This window comes from Pinus tabuliformis, chromosome 7 (assembly GCF_031772625.1).
Source record: "Pinus tabuliformis cultivar Carrire ecotype Pingquan chromosome 7, CPIR1, whole genome shotgun sequence".
Lineage (NCBI taxonomy): Eukaryota > Viridiplantae > Streptophyta > Pinopsida > Pinales > Pinaceae > Pinus > Pinus tabuliformis.
The window spans coordinates 1085718071-1085745395 of NC_142293.1; the positions used below are offsets into that span (position 1 = coordinate 1085718071).

At 38.8% G+C, this 27325-nt stretch overlaps 1 protein-coding gene across 1 annotated transcript in view; it reads left to right on the top strand.

The window, feature by feature from the left end:
* The window catches only part of LOC149251342 (protein CutA 1, chloroplastic-like), a 245977-nt gene that overhangs the window by 72597 nt on the left and 146055 nt on the right, over positions 1-27325 (top strand). The window contains exon 2 of the mRNA XM_089459358.1: positions 20044-20159. Within this exon, the coding sequence (XP_089315484.1) occupies positions 20044-20159 (116 nt within the window). The remainder of the gene's footprint in view (positions 1-20043; positions 20160-27325) is intronic.

Below are 27325 nucleotides of genomic sequence, written 5' to 3' on the forward strand. Positions count from 1 at the left end.
TTACCTTTTCTAAGCATTGTTAAGTACTTGATATCTTAACTTGAAATAAATCATAACTAAGTACTTAAGGAAACATTTAAGTAATCTCACCTTAAGAATCACTCATTCATCTTGCATATCATTCTAAGCTAGTCTTGCATTTAATAACTTACATCTAGGCATATGCTTGGTTGATAGAGAGATAGGAACACCCTTTCAATCTTTGTTTGAGAAATCTGACCCTAGAGTATTTAAAACGATGACCTTGTAGTCGTCAGAGCGACAATCTCTGCAGCATTGGAGGCACGGGTATGTTAGATTTCAAGGAGAGAGATCGTTAACCAAACCATTTCTTGCTTCACCTTGACTCTCTGCCACTTACTTTAGAGTTTAGGATCAATATAGATAAAGATCAAGGGATACACCTAGAGTAGGCATTTAATTAAAATAAACCAAGATCTTGCATCTCACCTAAGTCATAGGATTTGCATAGCATATAGGATAATTAAGTATTTAATCAACGATTGTTCATATGATCATTTGGTCCCTAATCGATATAAAGCAAGAAATTGACTCCATAAGGCATTGGTCTCACATCTAAATCTAATCTAATCTATAAATCTTGCTAAATCAACCAAGTGGCTAGGCCATTCAACTGTCTCCTTGACTTGGTGGTTGCCAACGAGTCTCACATTTCTCACATCTCATAGGGATTACCCTCCATAGCTCGCCGTTGGGAGACAACTAGATTGGATAGGTCAGGGATCAAAGTGACAACCTCTAACCTAAGTTGTTGCCGCAGTGCTTATACAAACCGAGTGACAATAGACCCAAACTAGGTCAAGGCTGTGGAGTTGATCAACAAAAGAGGGGCATGACCTGGTTAGGGAGGAGAATATTATCAAAGGATGATTTTCTTTTGAAATTTGAATGCAGTGATCCAAATTAGGACACTAACCCAAATCAATGTAGGGAAAGAGATGGTCTTATATCTAGGGCTTGCTATATGTCGGGATTCCACCGTCAGATTTGCCTCAAACTTGGAGGACCCCTTGAGAAAACCACAATGCAGTATTGGGCCAAAATTCAAGGCTTTTGAATGGCTCCAGAGGATTTCACTTGATTCCCTAGATGTCCTATTAGGGTTAGGCCTAAAATTGGGAGAAATGAGGAAAATAGGGATAATTTTGACCAGCAAATGGATGCGAGGATCATTGCCTTGCTTCTTGGACTTAATGGAGTCAAAGTACACCTAGATCGAGAATTTTCGTATGCTAAGGAGCTCTAAATGACTAAATCTATCCTTTCAAGGTGAAACAACAAGGTCATTAGGGTTTTATATTTCAAAGTTGCAAAGAAATGGAGTTTTGAGGTCTTTTAACTTATGAGGTGCCTCTTGGAACATTCACCCACTCCCTCAAAGAGCAACGCCATTAGGGTTTTATATTTCAAAGTTGCAAAGAAATGGAGTTTCGAGGTCTTTTAACTTACGAGGTGCCTCTTGGAACATTCACCCACTCCCTCAAAGAGCAACGCATGGATTGAATCACTTATTCAAGCTTTCCAGAAGAATTTCACATTACTTTAACCCATACAAGAATAATGATGAAAATAACATGCAGTAGACAAGTAAGATAACAAGAATAGAATTAAAATTTCACTTACATGAGAGAGAGATAGTAAATCCATTCATCAACTTTGCATTATAAAGAAACACCAAAGGCAATAGCCAAAATCCAAACATCATAGTGCATCCAGAAACTCCAAAAATTTTGTCCCAGAAATAAGTGCGAAAATCTCTTGAGAGATACTAATCTAATCCAAGTGATGATGAGAGAAATGAATCATCCTCTCATTTATTGATACAATTCAATAGGGGATTCGAATGGACTAATTTTCCTAATTTAGCCCCAAATAATAAAATAATGTACAATATTTATATGCCTTGGTGACAAGCCCACCAAGATAGCTCCAAAATAGAAAGATAAGCCTCTCAAAAGGGCAAAGTAGTAAACATGATGATTTGTTGAGCCATTGAGAAGGCCTAGTGGAGTCTGAAGTGTGCCATGTTGAGAGAATAGGCTCCAAACACAGTGATCAAGGGGTTGGTCCCTTAATATCCAAGCAAGTCACATGTGGTGTCCCCAAGTGGGTGTGGGGGCACAATACCATCCTCATGGGTCTCCAAGTGGATCGATAATGCCTGTAAACTATTTTTAAGGGCTAGGATGATGACATAGGCCCTCCCTTTGTCTCCCGTGGTGAGACATATACTCATTTGGACCCTCCAACCTCTGCCAAGTGTGTGGTACAAGTGTGAAGCTGACTAGGCATGGTGATCCAGGTGCATGATCCTCATCCAAAAGGTGGAACACAAGCAATCACTGAGTGGTGCTGGGGAATCCATGAAGTGTTCTCTGCCATGGTGGAGGCCCATGGCTCTCTATGCTCACCCTACAAGTGCCACTGTGACCCTTTGGAGGGCTTGGACCCTGTATAGGGAGACCAAACCTAAAATGGAGACCTGCTTGCAATCCTGCATAAGATCCAATGTGTCCCCTTGCCCTCCAATACAACAAATCATTAGAGTAATCAAGTAAAAGAGCTTACAAATCATGGAATCAAATGGACACTTCATGGTGGCATGCCCTTCCATAGTGGGCTTTGGCATGTACAAGTGTCCTTAAGTTCAATAAGGGGGTTAATCAAGGACCTTATTAGGTGGTTTCAACCTTTAAAGGGGGTGACATGTCCATGGTACATCCATCAAGTGGTAGGTGGCATGTGATACAATGATGGAATGGAGTGGGGATCAGGGAAAGGCTCCAAGCCACATGCCATGGTACAAGGGTAGCTATAATAGGGGAAACCCATACTTGGGTATATGAGTGTAAGACGGAGCAATCGTGGTACATGAGTTACCCCAACCTTTGTTTTTCTGCCCTTCTTCATATTCCTTTTGCCTTTGATTGATTTTTCTTCATAACTGCTTAGGTCTCTTGGGGACAAGAGCATGATGTGTAGGGTATAACAGTGGATACCCCTTTAAGGTGGGGCATTTCATTGCCCACCAGGGCTTGGGACAATCATGGGTTCCTTATTATGGAGGGGGCTCGTATAGGGCCCATAGGAAACAGGGTGATGGTCGTAGATAAGGGGTAGAGCTCATGTTTGGGTTTCGCCCAAGTGCTAAATGTGTATGTCCTCTACTCAGCTGTGATGCAAGCGCAGAACTCGTCTATCTCAGCGTTCAACTAGTGGTAGTGCTACTACTTCTACAATTGCAGTTGGAGATCTTGATGAAGAGTAGGAGGAGCCATGGGTTTCCCCGCTCGACTCCGATTCAAATGATGTTGCCATGTCTGACAGTAATGATCACTAGATAGTATTTTGTGTTAGTGACTTGTAGTCCTGTAGTTGTATTGTTTTGTTGTAGAGGAAATTTAAATTTTAGATCCTCCTTAGTTATGTGTTATGTTCTGATCTCCATATATTACATGTATTGGATAGTGCATTGGGTGCCATTTTGATATAATAGATATATTCATGAGCATACTTTGATCATATGTTGTCTTCTCTCTATTACTCTAATGGTTTGAGTTTGGAAACATGAATGAAAATCTTTAAAAATATGTTTTTTCATTAAAAAATAAATATTTAGTGTACTTTTTACAAAGACTGAGCCATTGGAATCAACTAGTCCGAGTCAATTATGAGTCGGAGTTGACCCTTGACCTGTTCTGAGTCTGAGTGCGAGTTTTAAAACACCGATTTGAAGAGCTTAAGGAAACAGGGAAGGAAAAATCCTCTAAGATCACAGGAAGGCCAAATATGACAAATTTAGCAGCTGCAAGAAGCTTAGAAGGCGTAAATAGGACATTGTTTAGGAATCAACTAGAGGATTTCAGTAAGGACATTCTGTCTTCTATGGAATTGTACTCGACAACTCTTAGTCTGAAGGTTATAAAAGAAGAATCAAAGGATCCTTTTTGGTACCTTGCCCAACATGCCAAAAGAGACATGTTGAGAATTGCTATTCAATTAACATGGTCCAAAAACAATGTTGTATATGTAATGAAGTCCATAGAGAAAGGATTGCCTTGAGGTTGTATATATCCTAGTAGTATTGCCTTGAGGTTGTATATATCATAGTAGTATTGCAATGTAATGTCCCAAGGGGATTTTTTCCCTTATGGTTGTAAAATCACAAGATAAACTCTACTAAATTCACAATATTCTTCAATTTCAGGCAGAGATAGTACAGAATACACAACAATGCTGTCAATAGTAGATTTCACAATATATCAATAATTCACATCAGTATCAGTTTAGCAATCACTTCCAGTGCTATTACATTAAAAGCTCTGATTCCATAGTAGTGACAATGCTTCAAGTATAATCCTAGCAATTGATGTGTGATTGCAATAATCAAACCCTAATCAACGATTCTGACTCATAAACACTTACAAGATTGTCTTGTGTCCTGTGTAACACCTTAGACTTGATTCTTCTAACCAAGTAATACTCAGTCCACTGCCTTGTTGTTGGTGCCAACTTGGCTCGATGCCTAGTCCCATATGCCCCTATCTAGGTTCGAACCATTTTTTTTTTAACCACATGGTGAATCGGTAACTGTCAGGCCTAATCTATGGGAGACCAAGGATCAAACCTCATAGCTGCTGCTATAACACCAAGAGCATAACCAACCACCTGCAAGTCGGGTATACTAAGTTCCTATGATTTTAGCAAGAGCAGACTCACGGGAAAGGGGAATCCGCCCCTCTAGCTGCCACCACAGCAGGTCATTATACTCAATGAGATTTGAACTTCGGTCTGCCTGGGCTTCGCCCATGTGACTTACCATCAAACCACACATCACTGTACTATCTAGGTTCGAACCATTATCAATGAAAAACCTCAGAGGGAGGTAGGCTGCAACCTCCTAGGGTTCTCCTTTACTGCAATTAGTTGCCATAGGAGATCGAACAAATCTCGCTACCTATTATAGTTGATTTGCGACCCTGATGGGGCACTTAGGAATCTCACGTTTGCCACATATAAACCCTTGAAGGTGTCGTTATTTTAGGAAGTGTCTGAGGAGGTCATGATGCCTCAGGTGTTGCCCTAGAAGGGCCTCTGCAACTTTCCAGAGAGGGTTTCATTGGCCAGTCAAAGTTCTACTGATTGAGTCTCTGTTCCAAGGTAACTAGACCCCCCCGTTGCCCAGGATAAGAGCCTCGATTTGTTCAATTGTCTAGGGCAGAGGCCTCGAGCTATCTTGCTGCCTTACAACAACCTTAAAATAGGAGAAGGTGCCACAAAATAGGGTTTCGTTGCCGTAGAATCCTCAACCAGGCCTTGGTGCCATAGAAGCTCTTAACTACAAAGAATTTCATCCTGTCTTTGCCCAAAGCATATAAGAAATGCCTCAAAATGTTATGCTTGAACAAGATAGAGAGAGAAGATTAGCTGGGGTAGGAGCGTCACCACTGAAACTACTCAAGAGAAGGGGTCTTAAAACCCTTAAAGCCCCAACTCACAAAACAAAGATATCCAACCAATCCATTACGAGAAAAATTATTTTATCTCTCTCTTATTTATAGATTCCTTACGGGATCCCTCCCTATTTTAGTGTGAGGGGGTTACAAGTTTCCCTCCATTTGACCCCAATTCTGGCTTCCTCTGCAAGGTTTGCTCCAATTACCCCAAATTTACCCAATGCTGCCCTAAAACATTGGATAATGGGTTTCCTCCTTTAAATGACTACAGCCTACAGGGTTGGATAGGCTACTTCATCCTCCCTAGGGCAATTAATTAGAAGGGAACATCACATGCAAGATGACTATCAAACATTTGCTAAGTTTTTCTACATGTAGATTCAACAACAAAGAGAAGAAAGTAATGGACAAAGGTTTTCTCATTGTATGAGAGATTGATATCTGATTTTAACTTTAATACTCAAAATAGTATAACTTGCTCCTCTCATGTGATATATCCTTATGGGCATTACCAGTATGCATATGGACAAACTTTATGTGTAATCTAGAGAAACGTTGCCGATGCTACAAAATCCTAAGTTTATTCAAATATTTGCAAGATTAAAGTAGAGGAGGAAGATATAGAGCAATTTTGTACTCACGTTCACAATGTACATACTCGGGACACTTGTAGTTAAGAAGTAAATTATATTGAAATAGAGGAAGGTAAATCACTGGCTAATAATTTTTCATATCCCCATCTCAAAAGAAACAAGTTAGAAATGTGTAGGAGGCTTGTAAAGAAGCCTTTGTATGGTCATATGCAGACCTTAAAGTTATATTCCCTGAGTTATGCCAACACTATATATATCGAAGTGATGATGTGAAGCTTGTTAGGAAGACTTAGAGGAGGCTAAACCCTATAATGATGGGACTGCTAGTAATAAAGGAAACAAAAACTACTAGATGCATGAATTATCTATCCAATGTTTAATTGTTGATGGATTTTATCTCTTGTTGTAGTGTATGCATAGACTATATGATCTGAATTGGATCCTAAACACTCTCTAAGTTTTCATGACTGTTTCAAATTATGCCAAAAGATTCAAGTGTTAGAAAAATCAAGCTATCAGAAGGAATCCTCGTGACAGTTGCAGTTGTGGCTAGAGCGGAGCAACGAGGACCCTCGGTCGAGTGCACAGACCATTGGCCCATGATAACTCGCCCTGGCACAAATTGGCAAAACCAGAGGCTAGTTTGAGAAACGGAGGTAGATTCTAGTACCGCTAATCGCGTATTGCAGGGCGTCCCCCTCAGTGAAGGAAAGCCCTAAAGCGCCCAGAGCCGAAATCGCTATGAAACGAGGAAAAGTAATGCATTCGGTTCCGTAGCGCGGGATTCCACAAACCGGCAGGATATCGGAAGGCCTCGAGGCGGTAAGCAATTTTCGACGGATGAGAGAGAAAATCGCCCGCATCAGATGGGTAAACGTCATGCAACTTGCCTGCCTGATACGAACGACGACCATAGGATCTGGGGGGCCTAGATCAACGGCGGAGGCGCATCTCGATAAATGACCGGATTTGGCGAAGTTATAAAGCAAGATTACAGGGGATTTGAAGTCTGACGTGGATGATGAGTTGGCAAACGATTCGTGTTTCGCGGGCGATCTTGAAGCAAACGGAATTAACGACCATTCAAATATGATTCAAGGAATTTGACACCCAGTTTGTTAGGAAACAGGTGGCCACCTCCCTGCGAGGCGTTACCCAGTGATGATGACGCAAAGCAGAGGAATTCGAACGGACAGAGGCAGGGAAACCAGAAGGCCGGGAAGCGGAAACGAACAGTCAAAGAACAGACTGGCTTTAAAGCCACGAACTGACAGAGACAGAGCAGGCAGTGACAAGAGTTAGCTAGACACAGAAAGCTAAGAGCAGAGAACAGAGAGTAGAAGCCAAGCTGACCTGAAGGCAACATCGAGCCAGACAGAGCCAGAGAGAGTCAGAGAGTCTGTGTACTCCATAGAAGGCTTGAGAGGTTCAAGCAAACTCCTCGACATAGGCCTGTCATACTACTGTGACCATTAGAGGTCGAGTTTCAGTAAGGAGAGTCTGTGCACTCCATTCCTACTGACTTTTATCTGTTTAGTGGGACTCGAATTGAGCTCATTGTTGTAAAAACTCTGCTTGAAAACATAATAGAGAGGCCACCATTGAAGGCTGGACCAGGAGACGTAGCCCAGGAGCATTGGGTGAACTCCTTATTAAACTTGTTGTGTTTACATGTTTGACTGTTATGTTTTCTCTAACTGCCTCAGTGTCTATGTATTCTAGCAATCTTATCGATCCATTGCATAAAGTAACATAGGCACATCCATGCACATGAGTCTATAATACCTTTAATTCTTTGTCTTGGATAAATTCCAGATCACTATAGGGAACTAAATAAAGTCACTTATGTAGACCACTTTTCCTTAGCATTCATCATTGATCAATTTATGGACACGCTATATGGAAAAAGTGCTGCTTAGTTTTGGATGAGTTCTTAAGTTGCAATCATATCCAAATTGCTCTCAGCTACCAATAATTGACTACCTTTACTTGTAAGTTGTCCCTAGGGTACCTTCGTATGTAGCGTGTTACCATTGTATATGTTTAATGTACCTATTACATTTTATAGAGCAATGATTGGTGCTTTCTAAGATTTACTTTCGTATGTAGTGTGTTACCATTGTATATGTCTAATGTACCTGCCACATTTTAGAGAGCAATGATTGTGCTCCCTAAGATTTCCTTTCGGAATTCATAGAAATCTAAGTGAATGGTTTCATTATCTCTAGAGACACTTTTGAGGAAGCCTTAGCCAACTTGGCATAAACCTTCTAGAGATCTAAGGATGACCAAATCAATGTTGCAAAAAATGCTTGAAAATTAGCAGTTGTATGATTTTTGCCAATTTATACAACCAGTGAGAAATATTAGCTTTAAACTCATGATTTTTTGAAAAAAGTGTAATTTCAAAAAATTATTGGCAACACAAAAAATATTCTATAAACATAAATAACAGTGATTCGTTTCACTCATTTTGATTGGTTGGTTGTGCTCTTGGAAGATTCAAGAGAGAAGAATGTTCCAACTTCTTGTTAGAGGGCAAAGTTGGTGTTTATTCAGTGGCAACATATCTTTCATGGATTGGGCAACAATTTTTGTCTGTTTATGCTTTCTTATTTCACTTTATTTTGTTTCTCAGTCTATCCCACATTCACTAAATGGATTGAATCGATTTGCTTGTAATCCTATAAAAGAAAGCTTTCACTTTCTCATTATGCAATACAATACGGGGAACTCTTTCGAGTTATCTTGGTTTCCTTATGTGCCCAATTTTCATTTTTGGATCCCGTTGACCACTTTGTGTCAACGACCCCATAGCAGTACACCCCATTTTTTCGCAAAAGGGATCTATCGTGTTCGAGTGTTCTCATCATTCAGATTTCATCATCAATCGACAATTTGTTAAAGATGTAAACTCATTCTGCATGGTTATAATGTAAATGATCTTAGTAAGACCATCATGTATGTAACAACCTAGGTAAACATAGTATTTTGATGACGATTTCTACTTTAAGAGGTTTTTTTTCTCACTGATTCATCTGTCTCTAAACATGATCGACAGAGTTTTTCCCTCCAACTTCACGTCAAAGCTAGGGTGGATTTTGTTGTCAGATATTAAGTGAGTCCTATTGTTTTTTATCGAGTCATTATAAAAGTAATTTGGGAATAATCCTAGCTAATTGGCTAGATTATTTTATTACAAATTACTTGGTCTACTAGATCATATTTTGTGTTATAGAAATGGGTAAATGTTGAGGGTCTATAACGAATGGGTTTTCCCCCTTCATGTATTAAAATGTAAAATCTTCATGTCAAAAAATATTTTAATTCATGGTCCCTCATATTTAGATACCATGGCTAAATTATTTGAGGGTTGGAAAAATTATTAATCCCCTCATGTGTCAATTAATTAAATTTTCTGGCAAATATAAATTAAAAAAATCCTAAGCTAAAATTTAATTAATTAAAGTCAAATCTAAGTTAATTAGTTAATTTTTCTGGCAAAAAAAAATTAAAATCCTAAGCCAAAAATTTAATTAATTTTGTGTCCGAGGAAAAAATAATTCCCCAAATTAAAAAAATCGTGGGTCCCAGATAAATTAATTTTTGGAGGTCCTCGGCCAAGGGAATATTGAAAATTTCAAGAGATTTTGGACCTTTGGGCCTTGGTAGTTAAGTCAAAGTCAATTTTTTGAGGAAATCAACTCAAAATAATTAATTTTGAGTTGATTAAAATTCAATTAAATGAAAAATTCGAATTTCCTTTAAAAATAAAATAATTTCAACGGAGGAGATTAAAAGATAATTAAATCTTTTTTAACGGTCGAGATTACTTTGACGGGGATCAAGCCAACTAGCCGTTGGAGAATTAATCTATAAATTAGAGGTCATTTGTCATTTGAAATCATCCGATCTTTTGATTGTGTACTAGCTCTTGAAGCTTTTGTAAATTTTTATGGAATAATACAACACAAAGTCTTTGGGGTTTTACTTGATGACAATGTTCCTCATTGGTATCTTATGGTAACGTGTGTTTGATTTTTTGCTGATCTTATTCATAAGCTGCTGGTTAATAGCTCTTGTCGATCAATTTATTGCACAAATATCTTGCTTAAGTTGTTGGGTTTTAAATTATCATTAAGATTTTTATTCGATTCGTAGGTATCTCCAATCTTTGAAGATTTGATCATTATTTTACACCTCTATTTATTTGATAGCTTATATTTTAAGTGTGCAGAAGTCATCTTCATTCAAAGATTTTGGGCGTTTGGGGAAGTCATTGGTTGGACCAGTGGACTCCCCAAACTTAAAATTTGGAGAGCCTTCCTTATTAAAACTTAGAGATTATCTATCGAAATATATTTTGTAGGGCTTTTCTGGGCTAGTACCTAAAATTAAAAAAATTATTTATCTTAAAAAAAACAGTGCTAAATAGCTAGATTTGGCTAGAAAGAGTCTTAGATATACCTATCTGGGAGTGGAGTTGGACTCATACTCCTTAGATCTGATAGATCTGTAAATCATTTGTATAGATATGTAAATTATTTGTATAGATCTGTTATTTACTTTTGTAGATCTGAAATTTTGTAACATAATTTTGAATTTTAACACTTGGGTTTTTGGTATTTTCTCTATTTTTGTACATATTGGGTATTGAGTTTTTCTCTTTTCACTTGTGCATGAATAAACCTAAGAAATCAACTAAGGAAATCTTCAGATTTGAGCTAGACCTAGACCCTGAAGGGCAAGATCTAGGCTCAAAAGTTGTTTGCAGGAATAGATATGAGAAATCAACCAAGGAGATCTTCAGATCTGAGTTAGATCTAGACCCTGGAGGGGAAGATCTAGCCTCAAACTTTTGTTTGCAAGGAAACAACAATAAGATCTTTCATTAAAGGCTTCAGATATGAAATTACTTGAGGAAAGTTTTGACTTTTAAGATAGATCTAGGCCCTGGAGGGCAAGATCTAGTTTCTAAATTTTTTGCAGGGCTAGCCATTGAAGATTTTGTATTTGAAGCAAAATATTTTTTTCAGAACAAGGGTTTCAAGTTTTCGGACTCCTAAGCCCATGTCTGCCTTCTCCTTGCCCAACACTAGCCTTCATTGGCCCTAGATTCCCCTTGCTTCATTTCTGATCTGACTATTTAAATTTTCTGAAGCTAATCATTGGTTTTTTTTGCAGAAAATTGGTAAAAATTTGTGTTTCAGGTATTGATGGGCAAGTGATCTTCAAGGCCTAGGGCCTAAGGGTTTGATCTCTAAACCCTCTTTTTCTTCACTGTTTGCTACAACAGTCATATACCTTTCTAATAGTGGTGAAAAACTCATCTAAGTGGTTTGAAATTAATTGAAAAAATTGCTAAATACATTAATAAGTCACTTATGTTTGATGAGTATCAAAAATTTGGCCTAGATCTTCATTTTTGGATCACTGTTATTTCTAAATAATTTTGTTTTTGGAGTCTGAAATATAACAATAACAAAATTTCATGTGGGTTAGCCTAAAATCAGTTCCTAAGTTGTCTAATACATTAAGGAATTAATTTCTTGAGTTGGGCATCCATCAATAATCCTATTTCATATTTTAATTGCTCATTGTAATAAGTATATCACATCTGATATAATTATGAAAAGTACATCATAACAGGCTAAATTTTTTTAATAGTTCATGTGGGTAAGTTTGGAAAATTTTCGGTAAATTTTTAGCATAAAGATAGCATTGATAGCTTACTGTTTTCATTGTCATATTGCTGCTGTCATAACATTTGTTTGTTGTTGTCCTAAAGTTTTTCTTACTGCTGTCCTAAAAAACAATTTCTGAAAATTAAGTGCTCTAACATCATTGTGAAGGTGACTGTCACAAGTTTTTAGAGGACTGATATATTTGTTTGCAGCAAGCATTTCTTTGCTGTCATAAATCTTTTTCTTTTTTGGTACTCTTATTGTCTCTGAAAACATAACTGTTGTCATAGATATTATCTCTAAAAATAAGTGCTCTTGTTTCATTTGTAAGAGCAACTGTTTGCATAGATTACATTAGCGAATTTTAGTGGTTTTTTGGATTTGGGATTTCGAGTCTAAGTGTCTGTTGCCATTTGATTTCCTACTTCAAAATCACATATATAAGCTTGCTGCCCTAAAGAACATTTAAGTTGGGAATAGTCGATCTTTATCTTTCTAAAGCATTTCTCGTGCCTTGACTTGTGAATGGTAATTGCCTTGAAATATAATTCTCTTTAAGCTAAGTAGCATTGAAGGTGATTTACTCCATTTGAATAATATTCAGTAATCTGAAGATAATTGAATGGTTTGAATCTAATTGTCGTTGACATTATCTTGGAAGAATCCTAATTGTTTAAAGGGAGCGTTGATAATCTTATTGAAGAATTGTCATTGAAGCATAAATTGGATAAGTGTTCTAGTTCTCTTTTTTGACATTAATATCATTATTGGCTTGTGGTTATTATAAATTTTTGGCATATTAGTGATCTTTCTTTAAGAGCATATATCTTGTGGTCATCTTGGTTATCTTGTGTATCTTATTGGCACTTGAGATATTTGGCACTTTGTCTTGTATAAGATTGTCTCTTTATTTCATTAAGTACTCTTGTCATAAAGTTAATCAATACTAAGTACTTGAGCCTTAAACGATCTTACCTCAAGACTACTCACTCATCCCTTTGCTAATCGCATCTTGCATCTCTTTTCATCATAATAACATTTTCTTTAGCAGCAGTTGTCCATCTTGTACTTGGTCCTAAATTTCCTAGCAAGATAGTTGACTCCATAAGACATTGGTATCAATTATTTAAGTCAAATCATTTAAGTCTTGTTAAATCTAAACAAGTATTTGGTCACTCAACTGTGTCTCCCGGACAATGTTTTAAAACTCTGACTCCGACTTAGAAACGACCGAGGGTCGACTCTGACTCCGACTCGGAAACGACCGAGGGTCGACTCCGACTCCGACTCTGACTCGGTATTGACTCGGCCAGTTTGATTTCAAAGACTCGGTCGTTGTAAAAAATACATTAAATATATTTTTTTTTTTTATAAAAAACATAATTTTAAAGATTTTCATTCATGTTTCCAAACACAAAGCTTTAGAATATAGAGAGAAGACAACATATGATCAAAGTAGGCTCATGAATATCTCCATTATATCAAAATGGCACCTAGTGCATTGTCCAATACAAATGCTAGGATTCTTTTTCGCCTCAACCTAAGGACAATCACTAGACTACAACAACAATAATACCAATTTTCTGCCCCTAATGAAGACTCAAAACCCTTGATTTAATTCTGGTCAAGCTCCAGAACAATCAAAGGTAAATATGTATTTATTAGTCCTTGCTAGAACGTTTGCCTTTTTAAAAACATTGTATGGCTCAATGCATTGTTCCAGTTTTCTAATTCATGCCACTAGGATAACCATACTTCGATCTTGTAATTTTCAAAACTTTCTCACAGTGATAGATTACTTTAGGGCTATAAATATGCAATAAACAACAACCCAACCATTGATATGTAGGAGGCGGAACAACTTTTGACAAATGTGCTTCAGGATTTTTGTCAAAGCGCCGAGTCGGCCGAGTTGTTACTGAGTCGACCGAGTTAATCATTGGCTCGGTAACGACCCGACCAACTGTTCCGTTTCAGCCACGGAGCCGACGCGGCCAAGCATTGGCTCGGTTTGACTCGGCCGAGTCGGAGTCGACTCGGCGATTTTTTAAAAACAATTCTCTTGGATTGGTTGGTTCCCAACTGGTTCTTCATTTCATTTCCATAGGGTCTACCCCCCTTAGTCTGCTGTAGGGAGACAACTTAAACAGAGAGATTGGGGATCAGGGTGACAACCCTTGATCTGAGCCATTGTTGCGGTACCTATACGTTCTGTGCGACAACAAATCCAATTCTCGAGACATTCAACAACTATAGCTTCTTGACAATGGTTCTTTATTCCTATCAGGGAGTCCTTTGTGTAGATGCAATTTATTAGTAAATGCTATATATTTTCTCCATCTGCTTAACATAGATTGCATCCACTGAGTTTTTCACATCCCAGGTTTGTTTCTGAACCTTTTTTTTTTTATTTGCAGATTTCTGCAACAAAGATATTGTTTGCTTTTTGCATGATGTTTGTCATAGTTTTTTGCAGATTTTGATTCAATTTCAGCCTCTGTGTTTTTTTTTTTCCCCAAACATTCTTTAGGCTTGAGATATTGTATTTTATTTTCCGTAGGTTGCAGTTGTTTCTCACTAACAAGCTGAAGGTTCTAGAGGTATTTTTTGCATATGGGTAGATTGATAATAGGACTTGTAATAAAATGCAATGTACACTTTACTCCAATTTTTGTGTGGAGAGATTTATGTTTAAAATGCCACCTTGCAAAAATCCTAGGAAGAGAAGTTGAGCCCCATAAAGGTGCCTCCTCATAACATTGATGGCAAGCTTTTGCTGCTCTTGAAGAAAAAGGAACAAAATCTTTGTGGCTACCAAAGTTGTTCGACTTGGACTTGGCAAAGGCTCTCCTGGTTCGGGGCTCAATAGAAGTCAGTGGCTCGACAAAACTCAGTTTAAGTCTCGACAAAACCTGATGATTAGTGAAAACTCAAAATATATCAAAATTTGTGCAATCTAAGTCTAAGCCAAGTCCTGCCGAGTCATGAGTCTATTTAATGAGTTCGAGCCATGTTCTTGTTTTAGACTGGACTTTGATAGACTTGGGTAAACTTGGTGCTAAGTACTCATTTTAGACATGACTCGGCCAGGCTCAGTGAGTCAAACAACACCAGTGGCTTCAAGTTGTAATGGGTGGAATAGCAAGGAGACCTATAGGCACATCAAAGCATGGGGAGCTGGGTAGGTGAGTGGGATGTGAGATGGTGAATTTGAGCGATATACTTGTTTAAGACATGACTCAGCGAGACATAACATGCCAAACAACACTAGTGGCTTTAAATTGTAGTGGGTGGAATAGCAAGGAGACCTATAGGTACATTGGGGTGTAGGGACTCGGGAGTGGGGAGTCAGATGAGATCAACTGTGTCACCTTCCATAGGAACTACATTACATTCTTGCTTCCAAGGATGAAATCTGGGGCACAACTTTCAATCTGTTTTGTTTTTGAAATAATAAAAAAGGAAAATTGAATAAGGTTTTGGGAAAGCGTTTCCTATGGAGTGGCATATCCTTTAGCGTCACCAAGAACAATTTGTTCTACCAGTGAATACGATATGTTGATGTTGGGCCAATATATAAGGGCCCTTTTTATGATGTGTTTAGGGGGGCAAACTTTCAAGAAGAAAAAGTAGATATCAATACTATATTAGAAGAGTTCAGAGAATTTGTGGAAAATCACTAGCTGCATAGCTATGTCCAATGGTTGAACAGATGGGAAGAGAAGAATCCACCTAAATTTCTTAGTTAATTGTCCATTGGAAGATGGGTGTACATCATGTTGTGTATTTCATATTAGATAATACTGTTAATTCTGTTAATTGGAAAAATGTTAATGGACAAGGTTCAAAGTTCAAATACCTCACATTCTCTTGGATGTAGAAAATCCACAAAATTCTGATATGCTAATATGAACAATCTGAAAACAATTTCCTTTTCACATAGACCCAAAATTTCTCTACCAAATTGCAGTGGAATAGGAACATAAATAAAAGCACAATTCACACAATAGAACACAATTTTTCTAGAGAACCCAACTAGGAAAACCCTTGCTTGCTTGAGAATAATATTGAAGAAGAATAAGCTACAAATATCTTACAAATAACCTTGATTCAATAGAGAATACAAACTGATCTCTCAACCTTGAACTAGGCTTGAAACAACCCTGCAAGAATACTGATCTGCTTCCCTCAACTAGCCCACACTCAAGCCCAAAATCCTTGCACAATCCTTAGGAAATAGGTCGTTGTTTCCTAGACCATTCGACCTCCTAAAAAGTAGGAATTTCTCCCTATTTTTGTGCACACTTTCAAGGGAAATCTCCTCCAAAAAATTCGCACAAGAAAAACTTCTTGGCTTGTTCCTCTCACAAGCTTCACAGGCTCACAAACTCATGCTCAAGAATGATTACAATTTGTGCCTTCGATCTCCTTATAAGCACTTTGAATAGGCTATTGTTAGTAAGTTCTATGTTTGGAAAGTTGAACTGGTCGTTTCCTAGTTAAAAATAGTTAACACAACTTGTTAACTAGTCCTTCCTAAAATTTAGGAGGCTAACTCCATCATTTCTTTCAATTCTCAAATAAACTCACACTAGAAGACAAATAACTTGGTCTTCCACAAAATTGCACTAGTCAAACTGCTTCTTGAACTCATCCACATCACTGGAACTCGTACATGACTAAGGAGAACCAAAAATTGATTCCTTGAATTAAGCAACAAATCAAGGAATCCATTGCTTTGCTACTTTTCATGATTAGATTCCATGTGCTGCTTGTTACCGCTCAAACTAGCAGGGGTCCTAAAAGGGGATCCTTGAAGGACTAATACTAGGCTAAGGGCAACAATGGAGCAATAACCCACTGTCACCTCGGCTAAGGCTCCCTGCTCTTTACGAACTTTCACTGATGGGAGGAGACTCGTTATGATAAGGATCACAAAATGGATGGACCAATGATAGGGTGAGGGGTGATCTTGGAAGCCTATTCACAAGAGAGGCTCAAATATGTGGCTTGCTTGCTTTGGAAGGCAAGGTTGTAAGCTCTCAAGGAAGGGCTTAAAGTGAATTTCAAGGTTTAGGTTTAGGGTATGTATCTTATAATGGAGGTCCCTAAGCCTTAAAATTCTTGTGAAAGCTTGGATTCCAAGTGATCCTTGAAGGATTATCCTTAATAGTGTATGGGACCACACAGGACCAAGTGGACTGGGGGTTAGGTCAAGGGGGTAGGGTTTAGCCATATTTTTCATTTTATGGTACATTTTCCTGTTGAATGTGGCTAGCTATGCTTTTACTTTTATTTTTCAACGGCATCAATCTCTGGGGCATCGTTCCAAGCCCGACCCAAGGTGTGGGCAAGGGGAAGGGGTGGCTAACCCTTTATGGACCCAGTGGAGGAATGTGGACCTAGGTGGGGGAAATGATGAATGGGGTTATAATGAGTAGAGGGGGAGCGATGTATGTGGATGAGGGAGCGGGACCACGCAAATAAAAATCGTTGTTTCCCATGAAGTACCATCCCAAGAGCCCAATGGTCAGTAAAAGAGATCCCACGGGACTAGGGTCCAAGGGTAACATCCAAAAGAGGTCTAGGGGACAAGAGCACAAACCTAGCCCATTCTTTCCGCCAAATCCCCTCATTAATTCATGTCCAAATGTCTCTATGATAAGTAAACTACAATACTCAATTACCAAATGACAAGGCATACCTTTAGGTTTGGTAGGCCCACCTTCAAACATATGATCATGACAGATAGGTGAGGGACCACATTGCTGGCTTAGTAGCGGAGAAGTGGCACAACGAGCTAGTTGGTGGTTGAAAAGGGCTGCTGGATGCCGGCTGAGGACCATCTTGGAGAAATTTTTTCTCTTAGGGATATCACCCACAAAATGGTGGGTAACACTGCCCATTGCATTAAGTTGATGCTAGCAGATATTGGCAAAGTTTACTTTATCAATGAGGTGATTGAATTGGCCAAGAGCATCACCAAATTGATATATGTCCATGCATCAATACTTTTAGACTTGAGAGGAAACATAAGAAATAAAGAATTGTTGCATCCTGCCATCACTTTTTTGGTCACCAACTTCATTTTTCTTGAATCCATCCCTCATTATACGTTGGGATTGAAGAGGATGTTTATTTGTGATCAGTGTTATGCTAATGCTATCACCAAACTTCTTTTATCAAGATATCTTTTAGAATGAAGTAGAGGAGGTTTATGCTATGAATGAACCATTGGTAAGGGTTCTTTCATTTATTGATGGTGAAAAGCCTACAATGGAGTATCTATATGAGACCATAAAGGAAAAATAAGCTATAGAACATAATATGGGACCAAAGGTTAGGAGGGAGAGCTCAAGTACATAATGATATGAAATTTGATTGATAAAGATGGAACAAAATGATCCATCATTTGATTTATTCAATCGGGGTCTTCGTCAACCCCTTTGCCCCTTTCCCTTGTAATTTTGTTTTCGATGTCAAGGTTAGAGAAAGATTCTATGATTGTGTTCAAAGGATGCTGCTAGATCTAGATGAATACCTAGCCATACAGCATCCGATGGAGATGTATAGGAAAAGCTGCCATATTCTTTAGCTATGACATGGCATTCTAGGGAAGGAAAATTGGATTTCCATGTAACCAAATTAAATACAAATGTGGATGCATTTTTTCTTTACATTCTTTTCTTATTTGGTAGTGGATAAATGTAATTTTAATGTTTTAATTTTTTTTGTTTTTCTGTTTTCCCATTTAGGAAAACCTTGTGATTCTGCCTTAGTTTGTTTGAGTTTGCTCTACTACAGGATTCCTTAGGTTTGGCTAGTAGATTTCCTACATAGTCTGCAAGACTGCAACATGTAGACATAAATGACAATACAGCTCACTGATGGATCACCAAGACACACTACATACACGTTTAAATCTTCTGGCCTAGATCCAGTGTGCATAAGTGCATCACTAATCCCTGAAGTTGCAAAAAGTCTTACAAATAAAATAATGTAAGCCTTGTGCACTGTAAGAAAGAAACAAGAAAACATGCTACTATCTGGCAAAGCTGCCTCGCCAAAATTCCATGAAGATTTACCATCTCAGACTCTATGCCCCAATGATTGTCATTGCTTGAAAGAAACTAATTTAATAGGGTTTTGAGTAGAAGAGCATGCTCAATATGGAATAGGGACAAATGCAACTTTGATTAGCTTCCATCAATAATATTACTCCATGAAGACTTACCATCTCCTTAGACTCAATGCCCCAATGATTGTCATTGCTTGAAAGAAACTAATGTAATAGGGTTTGGAGTAGAAGAGCACACTCAATATGGAATAGGCAAAAGTGCAACTTTGATTAGCTTCCATAAACAATGTTTCATTCTATTTTAGGTGTGTGTCTGTTGAAGTACTTATCAATATGGTATAAAGCTAGAATTGAGATATGTTAGTTTGAGGATACAATAAAGTGACATTAGAGATATGTAAACTATAGATATATAATGATATTCAGGTAAAAGCAAGATTGATAACATCAAAAATCAAATATAGCTTGGATAAGCATGTTAAATTTTATTAGAAAGTTGGTCGTTGTAATACCCTGCGATGCAATCTTTCTAATATTGTAAGGGCTTTTAGGAGCTCTAGGGATACCTAATCAACTCTCATAAAGATCATTTTGGGAATTAATATCTTTGCCCTGTTGATATATGGTGGATTCCTCATATATCAAAGTTGGCTAGCTTTGGTAAAGGTCTCTTCTCTATTTCTGTCATTCTTGTACCTTTCATTACAATCCCTAGTATTCAAGATATCTATCTTTCATTCTTGTGCTTTTTCTTATTAATTCTGTACTTGTTGATATTGGTGGCTTTCATTGGTATCTTGACTTAGGACTTGGCTCCATGCAGTTAAAGATATGGTTTTCACATATATATGTTTTTGAAAAATGTTTCATATATTACTTCACAGAACAAATATTTACTAATAATCTGGTGGAATGTTTTTCATATCTTACTCTGAATAGTGCTACTTGTCCAGGAGTTCCATTGTTACCACTCCTAATTTGCACGCCGAGGGTTGATTAGGAACAAGTGTAGATATTATGGTCTCTATAGCACTAAGGATTTATATTTCATCCAATGGGCATAAAGTTTAAACGTCATAATTGTCTTTTGTTTGGATTCCTCTATAAATATCATTATATGATCAATTTTTTTTCTTCACTATGTTTAGATGTGGATGTCTTATTCATCTTTACTTTTGAATATGATCAAGTATTGCATGGAAATTGGACAGGTCCAGCTTCAGCAGTCAATCAAACGTACAAGGCATCCGCTCCCAAACAATGGCAGACGTTTCTAGCACTGTTCCTAGTATTGTTGTTTATGTAACTGTACCAAACAAAGAGGAAGGTAGTTCAAAGACCTTCAAAATTATTGTGTGCACAGTGACAGCATGTTTGTTAGTGGTCCCTAGTTAAGTTTTAACTTTATGGTTACCAAATGATGTGACTGTTGTTTTGAAGAGATACTATCAATTTTCATTTTTTGTATGGTGTTTATAAGCTTTCTACACAAGGAATTACAGACCTTCCATACACCGATGAACTTCTTTGTGGGTTTGTGATCTGGCAAGAAGAAATTCTGATATTTGCAGGATCAATTTTTTTGTTTTAAATTAGTGAAAGTGATGTACATTCTTTGAGAACAACCACACTTACGGATGGTAAGAATAAGTTTAGGAAAAAAAGTCTCGTTTAAATAAGAAAACAGTTCAAAATAATCTGTAAATGCAAAATGTACATTAACGCATGCTTCCTTTGTTGGACTACTACCTTAAATTCCCCTGAATAATCTCACGGAAACTGTAGTCTTACATGGAGAAATTTTAGGGATTGATTCTTCTTATGTTCATTGTTCTCTCTGTTGAAGTTTGTATCTCAAGCAGGTACTTCTGCACAGGCCTTGTGTCTAGGCATGTGGAAGTTGCCCACATCTCCTTAGAACACTTGCTTTAGGTTTAGCAAGTTGTTAATGTAACTTAGCCTAAGTCTAACTTAGGAAAAAGCACATATTAATATGTTGGCTTATTGAGGTAAAATAAACTTTAGGAAAAGTAAAGTAATTTACATTAATGAATAAGTTTTAATCTTAGCCATTATTCTCAAGTGAGGCGAGATCTAATCTCAGCCGCCAATTCACCTTGAGATTAGGGTTAAGTTTTTGGCTCATTGTAAAATTATGAAAGCAAGAGTAAGGTGAGGAGAATACACACAATAGCAGCACAAGATTGAGAGCAGTATCTCAGTGAGCGTGTGCTGGGCTTGAGAGAGTGCAGAGGGGTTGGAGATCTAGATCCGCAAGAGAGAGAAAATCTAGTGGATTAGATCCAAAGTATTGTAATCTATATTTTCTTAATAGGACCATTATCCCAGGATGGGAGCCCAAGTAAGTTTTGAGTTTTATTAATGATGAACTGATTTGTTGGGCAAAAATATCTTTGTGATTAATGTGATTCAGATCGTTATTTGCTTCCGTTGAATATTATTTGTTAGGAATTTAGCTGTGCGTTTATTCAGTAATTTACTGCTTGGAATTAAATGTTTGGTGTTGGGTTAGTGTAAAATCTAACATGGTCTTAGAGCAAGAACTCTGAATAGATCTTGGAATCGTAGTCGTCGGGTTTGTACCGGATCATTGGAGTCAGGTTCGTACCAGATCATCGGAGCCCGGTTCGGTTGTGATTATACAAATCAAATTTTTTTCGTAAGTGCTCGAAGTAAATCGATCGAATGGCTGAGAGAATTTTTTTTTTACCAGGTCAGATTTTTTTTGGTGGGCATGAAAGATCTAAAAAAAGGAGTTGGGGTTGTGGCCGATAATTTTGACGACCCATTTAGCTTTCGGAGAAGTTAACCGCAAAGGACACAACTTGCAACCACAAAACGCTGATAGTAGACCACTACAATAGGCAACAACTGCAGCACAAAAGTGAGGAAATAAAAAAAGGTGGTGCGACTAGTGTGAGTAAAGAATGCGGCCAACATAGGAAAGCAGCAACTGTCATTGCAAAGGTCACTGCGGGCGTGACTTGGCTACAACAGAGGCCGCATGATCATGCTACGGGAGCTGGGGCTGACGAGACACAATGGGCAAAAGCTAGCTGCCATCTTTGGTCAACATTCGAACGACAGGCAAGGGAGTAACGGGGGTTGCGTAAAGGTTAGAGACAACTAACTGCCATAATAGCCATCGACGCAAAGTAGGAAGGTAAGCTAGTAGCCACAATGGTTGTTACCCACTACCTGTGGGTAGTATGCACAGGAGAAAATTTTCTCCTAAATGGTCCTCAACTGGTAGCCAACAATCCCTTGCAGCCACCAGATAGCTTGATGTGCCATTGTCTTCGCCAGTTGAGCCAGCCATGTGGTCCCTCTCCTGTTTGTTATGATTGTATGTATGAAGGTGGGCCTCCCGACCTTGAAGATATGGCTTTTCATTGGTGTAGTTGAGTGATTTTGCTTACTTGTCATGGACACTTTTGAGCATGGACTGGCCGGGGGATTCATCGGAAAGAGTGGGCTAGGTTTGTACTCTTGTCTTCTTTGCCCAATTTAGTGGTTAGCCTTGTATCCTAATCCCGTGGGATCTCCTTTACTGGCCACTAGATTTAGGGTTGGCACTACATGGGAAATCCCGATTTTGGTTGCGTGGTCCAGTTTCCTGACACCATATACATTACCCCACTCTACTCATTTTAACCCCATTCATCACTTTTCCCAATCGGATCCACATGTGTCTAATGGGTCCACATAGGGTTAGCCTCCCCCTCCCCTTATCCACACTTTGGGTCGGGCTTGGGACGATGCCCTAGAGGTTGATGCAGCTAAAAAGGAAAAGAAAAAGCATTATTTGGCCACTCTCAACAGGAAATGTACCACAAAACGCAAAAGATGGTCGGGACACAAATTTAGCATGTGGGCAAAAGCGAAACATGAGCTCTTCCCCTTATTTATGGCCATCGCCTTGGTTCCTGTGGGCCCTAGATGAGCCCCCTCCACATTAAGGAACCCATGATTGTCCCAACCCTTGGTGGGCAATGAAATGCCCCACCTTAAAAGGGGGTACCTACTACTATATCCTACACATCATGCTCTCATCCCCTGAAACCCCTAGCAATTATGAAGAAAAATCAATTAAAGGCAAAATACATATGAAGAAGGGTGGAAAAACAAAAGCCAAGGTAACTCATGTGCCAAGATTTGCTCCCTCCTACACTCATGTACCCAAGTGTGGGCTTTCCTCATTATAGCTACCCTTGTACCATGACATGTGGCTTGGATCCTCCCCCTGATCCCCACTCCATTCTATCACTATATCACATGCCACCTACCCATTGATGGATGTACCATGGGACATGTCCCCCCTTGAAAGGCTGAAACCACCTAATAGGTTCCTTGGTTAACCCCCTTATTGAGCTTGGAGCCACTTGTACATGCCAAAGCTCACTATGAAAGGACATGCCTCCATGAATTGCTCATTTGATTCCATGATTTGTAAGATCTTTTACTTGATTACTCTAATGATTTGTTGTATTGGAGGGCTAGTGGACGCATTGGATCTTATGCTAGATTGCAGGTGGGTCTCCATTTGGGGTTTGGTTACCCTATACGGGTTCCAAGCCCTCCAGAGGGTCATGTTGGCACTTGTAGGGTGAGCGTTGAGAGCCATGGGCCTCCACCATAGCAGAGAGTACTTCATGGATTCCTAACACCATTAAGTGATCGCTCGTGTTCCACCTTTTAGATGAGGATGATGCACCCAGACTACCATTTCGGTTAGTGTCCTCATTTGGATCATTGCATTCAACTCTCAATTTTTGTTTTCCTTGATCTTATTCTCTTCCCTCATTAGGTCAAGACCCTCCTTGTTTGATCAACTCCACACCCTTGACCTAATTTGGGTCCACTTGGGTTCTTTGTGGTACCACAACCCTACAACTCAAATTCCACAAGGACTATATAGAATCCATTTCTTCTCAAGGATCCTTAAGCCTAGGAAGCCCCTTGAGAAGGCATATTCTCTAGCCCTATGCTTGGGCATCCTTTAGCCCTTCCTAGAGAGCCAATTACGTTGCTTTCAAAGCAAGCAAGCCATCTAATTGAGCCTCTCTTGTGAATAGGCTTTAGGAATCATCCCATATCTTATCATCGATCCATCCATTCTTGTGATTCCTCTCATACCGGGACTCCTCCCATCAGTGAAAGTTCGTAAAGAGCAGGGAGCCTTAGCTGAGGTGATAGTGGGCTGTTGCTCCGTTGTTGTCCCTTGACCTAGTAGTTGCTCTGTAGGATCCCCTTCCTACGACCTCTGTTAGTTTGAGCGGTAACAGTAACCAAAGAAAACTTGATAGGATTGTAAATTGCAGCAGATTGTTAGGGTAGTGATACGCTCGAACATGATGGACGAAGATTGTGTAGTGGGTGACTCGCAGGCAGAGTCGCATATGCATAAAAGGGTAATGCTGCCGAAATTGTAGGTAGTCCATAGGAAAAATGTGAGACAAGGACGCAGGCGTAGGAATGTAAGCAGTTAGATGCAACAGGAGTGGGGTCGACACATAGAAACGAGCAGAGAATGCCCTGTGCGTGAGGAAATTGCAAAGGAGCCATTATGGGTTGTGTATGTGACAGTGGGCAGAGAGAGCCTGCATACATGGTAACCAACCACTATAAAACACAAAGCGCCTAAGCCAGCTGTGCATGGGAGTAGTACCAACAGTGATCGTGTGAAATTGTTTCATAACCACGGGTAGGGTTTGTAGGAATAGGCAATATTTGGCAACCCTAGCTTGATTTGCGGAGTGTGGACAGTGGGCTATAAAAGCATGAGAAGGCCAACAATAGGCCAGACAAAGGTTTTCGTGTTTTCGCGGAGGAGTGATGTTAGTTTTTGTAGCATCAAATAGGTGTTCTAGTCTCAGTTTGTGTCTAAGAGACTAAGGAAGACAAGATCTACAAAACCCAGAAAAGGTTTCGCGAGATAAGCTTGCAGAACGCCTTAATTAAATTAATTAACGATCATTTAAATTTTTCCTAAGTCTAACTTGGGAAAATTGGTTAATTAATAGGACTTAATTCAGGAAAATTGAGAAAGCTCCACAAACTCACGCAGATCGAGTTTGAGATGATCTTAGTCGTTGTTAACTACTTAATCATGGTTGTTGGTGATTCAACAAGAGATTATAAGAGCAAGTCTATGGGGTTGGAGATGACACTCTAGAGTCATAGTTGTGAGACACAGGGAAAGTGAGTTCCTTAGCAGATCGAGTTGTCGAGTTGCAAAGATTAAGCAGGAGAAATTTCGAGCCAAAGCAACAATGATTGAGGGAGCAATAGTAGAGTTTGTTGGAAATACTGAGGGGGGGTGAATTAGTATTCCTTAGCAATTAGCACTTTTAAATCTTTTCAGAGCATTAGTTAATCCTCAATTATTATTAATGTTTATGCAGTAGTAACAGTAATTAAAAGAACACAGTAGGCACAAAAATTTTAGGTGGAAAACCCCCTCCGGGTCAAAAACCACCGAACGCTTTTCTAATAGATTCTTTAATCTTCAGCCTCAACTGAAATGAAAGCAACAACTTCCTAGAATTCTAGAAAAGCATTCTTCTCCAGCGCCCACTGGAAGGACGCCCCAATGCCCTGGTTTCTTCTGTAATCAACTGAATGGATGCCCCAACACCCTAGACCAACCTAGCACCCTGAAGTGTTCACAGACTCCAACCTGTAGGCAACTTCATGCACTTGCCTGGCACCTCCCTGCAACCTTATATAGACAAAAGTAAATACAAAAGTGTGGACTCCCGTACAAGGGACAATGATCCATGTTACAATGATATTACAATGATAATCTTGTACTTGACCAATTACCCAATCACACTATGACTGCAACCTAACCATGACATCATCCAACAATGACTCCTATACCTCCCAATAATGCCTCTTCAACTCTAGGCAGATTGACTCTTTTACAATAATGACTCTTTTACAATTTTACAATGATGATCTTTTACAATATTGACTCTTGACAGGAACTGATGCTTGACTTGACACGGCTTCTTGGATCACTTGCAGCTGCTGAGGTACTGTCGTGCTTGCTTCAAGTAATGATACTTTGGCGCTGCACGTCCTTCTAGTATGTGTCCGAGTTGTCTTAAAGTGTCCTCCTTCCTGCACATGCATTAATGAACAAGACCCAAACCAATACACAAACAAAATACTTATACTGTCCTGCAAAACATATGTCAGAGAAAAATTCAAAATTCAAAATGTAAATACTGATTGAACGTACCTTGCTGTAGCAGACTTACCATTGACTGTGGATGTGTGGTCCTTGCTAGCTGCAGTGATCTTTTGAATGCATACTGTGACACTACCATACAACTATGACAATCCTATCACCTAACACAAACAATCCCTCTAGACACAACTTAACATAATCAGACTGTACAACCACCTATCTTTGGCTACCCTTTCACAACTTTGTCACCACTGTTCAGTGCTGCTGTACTGTCATAAATGAGGATGCCTGAACTCAGATGAGACCTGCAATGCCCAAGTGAAACCCCAATATCCAAAAGAAAATAAAAGTGTATAACCCCTTAACCAAAACACTTACCTTTGCCTGCAAAGAGGATTAGTGCAAGAATAATAAAATTGACTACAATAATATTGCAATATAAAACATACCTGTGATATTCTGCTTGTAATATTATCCAACCTTGATACTTGTGCAAATTATTCCTAAAACAGACCCTAGACAGACCTAATAAAACTGAACCTAAACAGTCCCATACACTGTCCTAAAATGGTGATTTATCAGGCTTATAACTTTTATACATTTATGAAATTACTTACAATAGAGACCTAACCAGACATAACACAATACCAATTCTTGACTTACCTCAACATTTATCATAAGCTTGAATTATGCTAAACAGACCTTAATGCTAGCCCTAGACAAGCCTTACCAGATCTGTGGAATTAGGCTTCCTTAACTGTCTTCCACCTTTGAGAGACTTCCTTACTGTGCTTCTCTCTTTTGTCTCCTTATCAGCATGAGATCATGAGACCCTTGCTAGACTAACAAGCAATACTCTGCTTCAGAATTTTGATGCTCAGAAATATATTACATTGAACCCCAGATCACACACAGAATTAACCATGGTAACGTTCCATCTGGTCCTACTTTTGTAGTGACTTTATCAATTTCAAAATACACTTTGTTGGCTCATAGAAAAATGAGGTCCTTTAATTCTTCGCTGTCCACAACAGAAAATGAAGTCCTTTAATTCTTCGCTGTCCACAACAAAAAAAATGAAGTCCTTTAATTCTTCGCTGTCCACAACAGAAAGATGAGGTCCTTTAATTCTTCGCTGTCCACAACAGAAAGATGAGGTCCTTTAATTCTTCGCTGTCCACAACAGAAAGATGAGGTCCTTTAATTCTTCGCTTATCCCCAATAGAATTCTGCGTTAGTAGCCCAAAGGTTAGCGAAAAAATATTTCAGAGCTAGCC